Here is an 11,041-nt window from a genome sequence, read left to right on the forward strand (position 1 = left end):
AATACATATACACCTTTGACCTTTAGCCATAAACACGGCTAGAATCGTGTCGAAATCGTCGAGAATAAAGTAAATTGTTTAATTCTAAACAAATTCTCGTGGGAAATGCCCAGCTAACAACAATTATTATTGACAGATGTTGGTCATGTGCATTTTGTGGTCTGAGATGATTGCTTGTTTGCGTTGCTAAGATATAGTAAGAAGCATATGCAAGCGTTTAAGTTTATTGTATTCAATTTATATTACAAGGTAGTATAATTTTGTGACAGGGTACTATCGCCTGGTTTGAGCACTTGTCGTACATTAATATATTACAAGGTAGTATTATTTTGTGACAGTGTACTATCGCCTGGTTTGAGCACTTGTCGTACATTAATATTAATTCGTGAATCATCTAGATAACGAGAAAACGGTTTCCAGAAATTCCACTCGCCCACTTTCTGATACAAGATATTATCCAATAAGTTTTTTCCGATTATTTCAGTTTCGATGTTTTCAATTGGCAGTTCCGAAGTCCAAGATACCTTTGTTTTGATAATACGTGGCACTGCGTGATGGCAGAGACGGGATTTGTCTGACATTATTAAAACGTCACCACTGTGGATGTACAATGCGGTTGGTATTTCATCGTTAGTTTTTCCACCGATGAAAAATATTGCTGTCTGTCCAAAGCTGTGTGGTAAATATACAAGTTAATTATATGATTTTTAATATATTATCGAGTTTGACACTTTACCTAAAAGAAAACAGTGGAGCAGAATGATTAGGTTCAGAATGATCTGTGTGACCAGATAAACTTGTGCCAATTGGGTAGTAATTGACAATAGCAGCTTCGGGCTTAAAATTATTGAAGCCCAAAATAGATGAAAAAAAAATACACATGCTTTTCAGATCAGTTGGAAATGGTGAACGCATAGACTCGTCGTAAATCTTGGTGTCCCAATTATGATGATAACCAAATGTTGTCCAACGCATCGCAAATTTTAGTCGTTGCATCTCAATGATATTGGCACATTGATGAAGCTCTTTCCACCAGTCAGATCTAGCTGAATCCGGGAACAGCCTTTCATTTAAATTAACTTTGTTTGGTGTTCTCGGATAGTCTCGCAGACAGCGAGCAATCCAATAACGCTGACCTCGTTCTGTAAACGGGTTTCGTATTAACAATAACCCCGGATGATTATCAAGAGTATAAGAACGCCAATCATTTAGCGGTTTTAGCCCAGCAACCATCAGAATATTGTTTTTGTTGGAGATATTTGAATGTTGTTCGAACTATTTACATGTATGGAAAGACATCGGAAAATCGTCACATGTAAATAGAAAGGGAAAAGGTTTGTCATGTAGTAACTATTTACAGTTTTATTTTCTATTTTTAAGAAACATTTTTTACTGATAACACAAGAACAAACGAGGGGGAACGTTGTGAGCTGCTGCGGAGACCGCAACTCTACATTTATACCCGATACATAGTCAGTATGGCTATATTCAGCGACAATGTGTGCGTGCGGGAGAGACATAACGTGTCTGAACATGTCGTCGGGCGCTGCGTAGCCACTGCAAATTAATTTGTTCCTTTTGGCTATAAAAATGATCAGATCCAGATCAGCAATCTCATAGATACGGTCATTCTCTATGATTGTGCGTTTTTAGTTTTCTCGTATCTTCAATATTGTGGATGCCACAGGTTTTCGCCCTTTGTGGGGGCGGAAGTGGGCGGGCGGGATATAAAATGTCGTTGCTCTAGCTCTAGTCTTTGAGCACTAGGGGCTGATAGGGACGGACAGACAGACAGGTCTCAATCGACTCGGCTATTGATGCTGATCAAGAATATATATACTTTATGGGGTCGGAAACGATTCCTTCTGGACGTTACACACATCCATTTTCACCACAAATCTAATATACCCCAATACTTATTTTGAGTATCGAGTAACTGATTATGAGTAACTGACTTTTTATTATAGATTTGGGGCTTCCAAAGTTTTGCAATGTTTTTTTTCTACCAATTTGTAGACGGTTTATGTACCGTATGCAACCCAGGTTCCTACACAAACACACACACATTTACATTTGGTGACCCCGACCTTGGTCATCCTTTCAAGCTGTCAAAAAAGGTACAGCGTAAAGATTCAATCTGGATATTAGACTGAAAAAGTCAAAAGGACATTGTCCATAAAAATTGGCACCAGGCCACACACATACGGTATCATCTTCTACCAATAAGGACCAACTTGGAAAATCTTAAGTAAATTGATTTTTGTGCGCCCCTCTGTGCCAGCGATACTAGCTGCATCGACAATAGCAGCATCGACAATAGCAGCAGCGACATAAGCAGAGGCAACACCAGCAGCAGCGACAGTGACTTCAGCGGCATCATTAACAACAACAACAGCAAAAGCGGAATTCATCAGGTAAGTCGCATATCTCAAATTGTTTTTAAGCCGAATTAAGTAACAAATTAAAGTAAAATTTTGTCGGAATAAATAATTAAGCTATTAGAGGCTCAACCCGCGATAGCAAGGGAGATTAAGAGGATTGAAGATGGTCATTTGACCAGCGATGTAATCCAAAGGTTAGGAGACCTTAAGAGCAAAGTTACAGGCAATAATTATGTACTGGTAGCCGGTGGAGTAGCCGATCATGACAACTATAAGAGACAGCAGGACGAAAAAATGATTAAAAATATAGAGGACATACATAAAAAGTATGCAGAGTCAAAAAATAATAAAACCCTAACGAAAAGGAAGGCAGAAATTTCACAGTTACAATCAGTGGAGACTGTAACTTTGCAGGAAGACATAGAGCTCAAAATTAGTAGAAAACCTGAAGATGATTTTATAACAAACCATACAGAAGTTTAATCAGGCTAAACTGGGAGAGTATAGAATGAGAAAGGGAAAAATTTAGTTCCTCAGCAAAAAACTGAGCTCAAAAATGACAAACGACAGCTTTGACGACCAGATCGGCGATTTGGAATTTGATATTCAAAGCTTTTAAGCAACCTGGAAGTTAGGATGCAAACCGTAGCTCAGGAAAACAGCGTGGATAGTAAAGTGGCATAAAAAGTGGCGATAAAAAAAGAAGATATCGATTTGTCTGATCTTCCAAAATTTTATGTGGGATTTGTAAAGAACCTTATCATACGATGCTCCATATTCCCTACGATAAGAGGGAAAATGTTAGCACTTGATTGACATAAGAACAAGCGTTCTTAGCCACAGCACTTATAAAAGTAAGGGCAAGGAATGGTGGCTGTAAAAACTTTAGAGCTCTAATTGATTGTGGGTCGCAATGTACCATAATTTCAGAGGAAGCTGCGCAAATAATAAACTTAGTACGAAAAAGTGCGAACACCGCGGTAAGTGGAGTGTGACCTTCAGAATCTTGCACTGCAAAGTACAAAGTTATATTATCGCTAAAAATTCGTGATTATAATAAAGGTCCTCTGAATATTGAAGAAATTATTCTTCCAAAACTGATGAAAAAGTCTGATGGGAAATATTATTTGTCCCATCAAGGAGTCATAAGAGATTCCAGTCTAACCACAAAGCTGAGGGTGGTTTTCGATGCTTCAGCAAAAACCTCACCAAAAACTTCACCACAAACCATAAAAGCTAAAATAATATCATGTGGGTTGGACCAAGAATCCAAAAAGATATTTTCGATATTATGGCGAAATGGCGTAAATGACCATTTGTAATATCTGCGGACATTTAAAAAATGTACCGGCAAATTAATGTTGATAAAGAAGATCAACAATATTTGCATATAATTTGGAGAGATAATCCAAACGAAAAGTTAAAAGAGTACTTATAAACTCACAACGGTTACGTACGGTACAGCTTCAGCGCCATACTTAGCAACCAGGGTGCTTGTTGCAATAGCAGATAGTTGCAAAAATCAAGCAATTAGAGAAATTATAAAGAATGATTTTTATATGGACGACCTGATGACAGGTGCCGACTCGATACTGGATGCTAAAAAGCATGTAAAGTAATTTAACCGGGAGTTTAATAAGGTTGGGTTTAACTTAAGAAAGTGGATAACAAATATCCCTGAAATTATAGAAGGCGTCAGAGATGACCAAGAAAATTAAGTATTAACCATTGAGGAGAACAACAGGACTCCAATGGGAACCGGTTAAAGACGATTTTATGTTTAATTTCCACTATGAACCAATTAGTAAATAATAAGAAGAGAATAGTATAATCTACCTTAGCCAAGATGTTTAAGTTAACAAATGTTAACCAAATTGGCCACTGGGCGGAGCGATTTCTGCAAGATCACTGAGTAGGCAAATTCGCTGACCGTGGGAGCGCGGCCGCCGACACCGCCGGATGCCAGCCTGCATCGGATACCAGACACGAGGCGCAATGTCAGCGTTTCCGATGAACTGCGACGGGCCCGGCGGACGATGAGTGAGGGCTCGAGAGTGGGAGTTTGGGTACATTAAGTTTACTTTTATATTGATCCGCCGAGTGGCAATTACATTTTTCGGTGTTAGCCTTGTGGTTTATAACAACTCATAATTACGAATAAAGTGTTCATCATATTATTCCAAATAACCCGAAAACTTATTATTTACTGGCGCCCAACGCTAACGTGTAGTGTAGTGCGGAGACAGCGCCCGCTATAGTGTAAATCGGCAAAGTACTGAGTGCGGAGACAACGCCCGCTCAAAAAGTTAAAGAAAATATTCGGCCCACAAATAAAACCGGAAAGAAAAGAAGTTAGAACGCAAAATCTGAAATCTGAAATAAAAGAGTGCGGAGCCAACGCCCGCTCAACAAAGTTAAAGACAAAATTCGGTCAACATGTAAAAACAAAGAAACAAGAATTCAAAACGAATAAAATCTGAAATCTGAAACAAAGGAGTGCGGAGACAATGCCCGCTCAAAAAAGTTAAAGAAAGCATTCGGTTAAAGTTTAAAAAAAACAAGGGAAGTTAAAACAAAATATCTAAATTCTAAAAAATATGAGTGCGGAGACAACGCCCGCTCAAAAAGTAGCACAAGAAATTACAAGAAGTGCGTGCCAAAAGTGCACCAAACAACTCGTAGCCCCGAGTATAAATCCAAAATTTGTTACACCAGAGCGGACGGCTTTGGGCAGCGGCGACGACAGACAGGAAGAAGCATACGAGACGGCCAGCTGGAGAACCACTACAATTTAAGAAGATACAATTGGGGAAACACGAAATAGAAAACATGTAAGTGGAAATTTTATAAAAATCGCCCACAAAGTAATCAGTAAGGGAAAAGAAAAATTAAAAAAGAAAACGAAGAAACTGAACTAGCTAATAAAAACTGTTTACATCCAAAATCATTCGGGCGTCATTTATCTCGAAATTTTATTTTTATACTCGCCATACTCGGATTCCGTTCTCTTTCGTAGTGATCAGACGTGTTTTTGTTTTGCGCTCCGCATTTTTCCTTTTGTTTCGAATAAACAGCCGGAGTTTTCCTAACTAAATTCTAAATATACTTTCTAACCAGACAACAATCTGGAAACCTATTCATTTACGCGAGTGCATGCCTTTTGATTTGTGTTAAAATATTATTTAACTTTTTATTTTTCGGCGTCGGCTTGTGTTGTGTTGTGTTGTTGCAGTGAGTGAGTATTGCATTGCAGTCCGCTCTCGTCTGGTAGCTTTTGTTGTCTTATCACTCTCTCGCTATCACCTCAACCTCAATAACTGTTCTTTCTCTCTCGCTCTTTCAACTTTCTGAGCAATAGCGCTCTCTGCCTAGTAGCTCTCGCTATAACCGCTCTCCACTCTGCTCTCTTTTTTTTCTTACCAATTCCGCTTTGAGCGTTGTCTGGCACATTGGTCTGATACCAATTTGTTTTGGAAATTTTAAATTTTTTTGATTTAAATTTTTCTTTGCAAATTTTCTTAAGAAAATATTTGAATAATAAAAATGGAATTCGCTGTGGTCTGCGCCAAAAAAACCTGCAAGAAGCAGATCACTCACGATCAGCCAAATGTCCCCTGCTGGCTCTGCGACAGCGTAGTCCACGCAAAATGCGCGGGATTTTCTGGCCTCGTGAGCGATGCCATAGCCAAACGTAATGGCTTGCATTACAGTTGCGAGGCATGCCGTGCGGTGGAGAAAGACATGGTGGCTTTCATGAGGCAGACGCGGAGTGGCTTTAAGGAGCTGACCGTTGGTTTCAAAAACCAATACGATCGGCTCCTAGCCATGGAGGCTCAGTTTAGCGGTTTAAAACTGCTGAATGAGTCTCCGAGGCGCAAAAAGGTCACTCCGCGGGACCTGCAAGTGCCAACCGTCACTCAGCCGTGCGCCGCCGAAAAACTAACTCCGACCACTCCAAGTGTGCAGCAGTTGATCTTGTTTGCCACTCCAAAGGCAACGAAAGCTGCTGGCGATGCAGATTCGGTAGCCGAATTCATCGCCTCGGAGAATGTGCAGCCAAGTACGTCTGCAGCGTCCGTGTCCGTGGTGTCCGCAAGTTCACTAGTTGTCCCGTCTATCCCGATCCCACCAGTAAATAGACGTTCCGGACCTCCGGATATTGCCACCACAGGTACTAGACCTGTGGTGACTAAACCACTGGTGGGAGTCCCACCAAAACGACAAGTTTTTGTTTCACGGCTGGCCCCTGACCTCACATCTAATGATGTAACTGCTTTCATTCAAAGCAAAATAAAAGCCGTGGGTTTAAAGGTGGAGAAATTTAACTTCTCTTATGCCAGGGAGATAGCGTCGTTTAAGATAAGCATCTCCCCAACTCAATTTGACACCATTTGCTCCACCAAATTTTGGCCGGAGCATTTGGTGGTGAAGGAGTTTAAGGCTAAGAAGAAGAATAGGCCCCCATATCCCTTCCAAATCTTTCCAGTGTGCCACCCTCAACCTCAACTTCCCGTCTTGCTCCCACCTTTCCAAAAAACTAACTTCTCTTTTAGTAACCTATCAGAATGTAAGAGGCTTGCGAAGTAAGCTCAGCATTCTTTTCCGGGATAGTGTTGCATTTTCTTCCCACGTTATTGTGTTTACTGAAACCTGGTTAAAGCCGGACATTCTTAGTTCCGAGGTTTTGGCAGGTCGGTACACAACTTTTAAAAAAAAAGCGTTCGTCTTGACGTGCAGGAGGGGTTCTGATTGCAGTGGACTCTAACTTCACGTCGGAACACTTCACAGTCCAAGTTCAACAGGAACTGGAATTCCTGTGTGTAAAATTGATTCTTCCCGCTTTCGCTATATTCATTACTTGCTCGTATATCCCACCTTCTTCGGATATTTCAATTTATGAGCAGCACTTGTCCGCTTTAACCGCTGTTTCTGCCTCGCTATCTGATAAAGATCGTATGATAGTTCTTGGTCTTCGGTAAACGAGTCTAGTATCCTAGTGCCCATGTCACGACATGACTTTCTTGACGGCTTGCTTGACCTGTCCCTGTCTCAAGTCAATCATGTGAAAAATTCCTTGAGTCGATTGCTTGATCTATGCTTTGTATCGGATCCGACCATAGTGTTGTTAACCCGAGCCCTTCCGCTCACTACACCTAGATATAGGACCAACTGTATTGGATCGGTCGACTAGACTACCTGAACGTGTCCGCTGCTTTCGTAAAGCCGAGTTGGCGAAGCTTAATAACCTCATTAGGGATTTTGATTGGTCCGCTTTGTACTTGTGCACTGATGTCACAAAAGGCACAAACCTTTTTTAGAATGCTCTTGACACATTTTTTTATTCTTGTGTCCCGCTTTCTTGTCCGATTAGATCTGGAAAACCCCCTTGGTTTACCAAAGAGTTATCCAGTCTAAAAAACTTAAAATCAAGACTTTATAAAAAATTTCAAGAAGTGGGTTCTCCTACTTCTCACTCTCGTTATGTAATAGCTCGGTCAAACTTTTCAGTTCTTAATGCTCAATGCTATAAGAACTACCTATCTCGTTGCAGGATACGTTTTTCTCAGGACCCTAAACAGTTTTACTGCTTCGTAAACAGTAAGCGTAGAACGTCCGCACACCCATCCTCGCTATCATTTTGTAATACGTCGGCAAATAATGATCAGGCAATTGCCGATCTTTTTGCCCAGTTATTCCAAACAACCTATTCTGAGGAACGCTACTCTGGTCAACCGTACCCATACGGATTACCGAGGTCGAACGGCATTTTCAGTCCCTTGTTAAATGAATATTCCCTACTTCAAGATCTCCGACTAGTTAAGCCGGTGTTTTCACCGGGTCCAGACGGGGTTCCAGGTTGTGTACTCAGGTACTGCGCCGAGGCTCTGTGTGGACCATTGCTTAAACTATTCACCATGTCCATTGATTCCTCTTGCTTCCCCCCAATCTGGAAGGAATCGTTTATAATTCCTCTCCATAAAAAAGGTAGTAAGTCTGATGCAAAAAATTATAGAGGTATAGCAAAGTTATCCGCTATTCCCATATTGTTTGAGAAGGTTTTAACTCCGCACTTGCAACATCTCTGCAAGTCACTTATATCTCCAACTCAGCATGGATTTATAAGGCGGCGATCAACCACCACGAACTTGTTAGAGCTTACCTCTTTCATTATTAAAGGCTTTCAAGGTAACTTACAGACGGATGTTATTTACACCGACTTTAGTAAAGCATTCGATTCTGTAAACCATTCCCTTTTAGCACATAAGCTTGACCTTATAGGGTTTCCGCCCAACCTCCTGAGATGGATTTCTAGCTATCTTTGTTCTAGGTCTCAAAGAGTCCTCTTCAAAAACTCCCTCTCTTTACCAGTAAAGGTTTCTTCGGGAGTACCACAGGGCAGCCATCTAGGCCCCTTACTCTTCACACTCTTTATTAATGACTTGCCTTCAGTAATAACATACTCTCGAGTACTTATGTATGCGGATGATGTTAAACTCTGTGTCCAGTACAAGGACATTTCATTTCATTCTCGCTTGCAATCCGATCTCAATAGCTTTCAGTCATGGTGTTGTGCAAACTTGTTACACCCTGCCTCGAAATGCAAAGTTATGACATTTCATCGTTCTAACCCTTTCTTGGCTCCCTACACCCTATTTGGTGGTTCTCTTGAGAGAATTACCCTGGTGGATGATCTGGGTGTTATGTTAGATCCCAAGTTAAAGTTTTCCGAACACATTTCTACCATGGTAAATAAGGCCATGGGCGTGCTTGGGTTTATAAAGAGGTGGTCAAAGGAATTTGACGACCCCTATATAACAAAGACTCTCTATACCTCGCTTGTTCGTCCGATCTCAGAATACGGCTCCTGTGTATGGTGCCCTCAGTACAAAGTACACCAGGACCGTATAGAATCAGTACAGAAAAACTTTTTACTCTTTGCTCTGCGGGGCCTTAACTGGGATGCGGGTGTAAGACTCCCATCTTACTCTAGTAGACTATTATTAGTAAACCTCCCATCCTTAGTTAACCGTAGAAAAATGCTTGGTGTGATATTTATGCACAACTTGATCAGGGGTGACATAGACAGCCCTGATCTGTTGAGCCGCATAAACTTCACGATTCCTATTAGACTGACTAGAAACTTTATACCGTTGTTCCTTCCACTTTGTAGATCGAATTATTCCTTGCATGAACCGTTTAGGGTCTTATGCTCGGATTATAATTCCCTCTACCATATTATATCCTCCACTAATTCTCTTCCGCTTATTAAATTACTAATCCTTACACACTTTTCTAGTAATTAGTAATTGTAGTGGTATTTGTATTTTGTATTTTATTGCATGCTTAATTTCTTAATAAGTTTAGTGCTAATTTTCCTCGAATGTTAGTCTAATATCTATCTTTCTTGCATGCTCGCGTTTGGTTCGGCTACGCACCGCGCGTCATGCGGCAGCGCCCCTCGGTCGGTTGGGCGGGAGGAGGGCTGCGTTCTGCCTGGGATCCGCGCGTAACAGCCTTCTGCTGGTGTCACACGGGCCACTTGACGGTGCAGTAATTGCATCGCCTCTTGATAGATGCAGTCATTGCATGTCAACGTCCAAATATGATTACTTTGTAGAGGGCGGGCAACATATCAGATTTCTCATAAGGGAATCCGAATTTAACGCCGACCTAAGGGGAAAACTGACCTACCACAAAGACAGAGCACATTAAGAAGCGGTCGGAAAAAAAGAATCCGCACATGAGTATTTATCATAACAATAACGATTTATTAGAACTGTTAGACGATCTTAGCCTAGATTTTGAACGCAGGGGAACGAGCAGGAATAATGGACGCTGCACAACTCCAAGCCATTGTGTCCGCGGCGGTCGGCTCTGCACTAGAGGTACAAAGGGCTGACTTTGAACAGCGTTTACAGATAGTAACCAGTCAGCTGCAGGCAGCGATAATTACGGCACCCGAGGCCAAGGCCTTCGAGCCGATTACTTTAGACAGAGCGGTGGTCTGTGAGGAAGCTCTGGATGCGGTGAAAACACTTCCAGAGTTCCACGGTACCCAGGAGTAGTACGTTTCCTGGCGCCAAGCGGCAAAGGCTGCCTGTATAGACTATTGCCTAGTAGACTATTATTAGTAAACCTCCCATCCTTAGTTAACCGTAGAAAAATGCTTGGTGTGATATTTATGCACAACTTGATCAGGGGTGACATAGACAGCCCTGATCTGTTGAGCCGCATAAACTTCACGATTCCTATTAGACTGACTAGAAATTTTATACCGTTGTTCCTTCCACTTTGTAGATCGAATTATTCCTTGCATGAACCGTTTAGGGTCTTATGCTCGGATTATAATTCCCTCTACCATATGTAGGGATCCTTGGTGGGCTCCCTACAAGTGAGTAAGAATCCGCTCCAGAAACTCCATCAAATATAAGCCACACATCGTTGTATTGTCTTTATTTTAATAAATGGTTACAATAAGTTTCTTTTTAACACGTTCTTCTCTGCACGTCTACTCGCTCCCGCAGTCGAACTCTTACTTCCTATCGATATATCTTCCTCTACCCTTGACTATCCCTAGCGATAGATCGATACTCATTAAAGGGCTGCCAACCCTACATTCGGCCGTCCTGACTCATCATTCGACCCGAATGATTGAGACC

General features: G+C 41.4%; 1 protein-coding gene across 1 annotated transcript; it reads right to left on the minus strand.

Moving 5' to 3' along the window:
• Positions 1 to 299: 299 nt before the first annotated feature.
• Positions 300 to 10,013, minus strand: LOC117185137 (nucleic acid dioxygenase ALKBH1-like). The gene is made up of 3 exons (XM_033385084.1): positions 9,993 to 10,013; positions 737 to 1,275; positions 300 to 672 (listed from the first exon to the last, which is right to left on the minus strand). The coding sequence occupies exons 1-3, from the start codon at positions 10,011 to 10,013 to the stop codon at positions 312 to 314; spliced, it is 921 nt and encodes a 306-aa protein (XP_033240975.1). The 3' UTR covers positions 300 to 311.
• Positions 10,014 to 11,041: the final 1,028 nt, after the last annotated feature.

This window comes from Drosophila pseudoobscura, chromosome X (assembly GCF_009870125.1).
Source record: "Drosophila pseudoobscura strain MV-25-SWS-2005 chromosome X, UCI_Dpse_MV25, whole genome shotgun sequence".
Classification (NCBI taxonomy): Eukaryota; Metazoa; Arthropoda; class Insecta; order Diptera; family Drosophilidae; genus Drosophila; species Drosophila pseudoobscura.

Excerpts from the sequence above, each read along its gene's own strand:
- LOC117185137 (XM_033385084.1), bottom strand. The coding sequence starts at position 10,013 with ATGTTGCCCGCCCTCTACAAA. Across the intron at positions 1,276-9,992 it reads TGTTGCCCGCCCTCTACAAA|TTCGAACAACATTCAAATAT; the intron begins GTAATCATATTT and ends ACATGTAAATAG. Across the intron at positions 673-736 it reads GCTCCACTGTTTTCTTTTAG|CTTTGGACAGACAGCAATAT; the intron begins GTAAAGTGTCAA and ends TTTACCACACAG.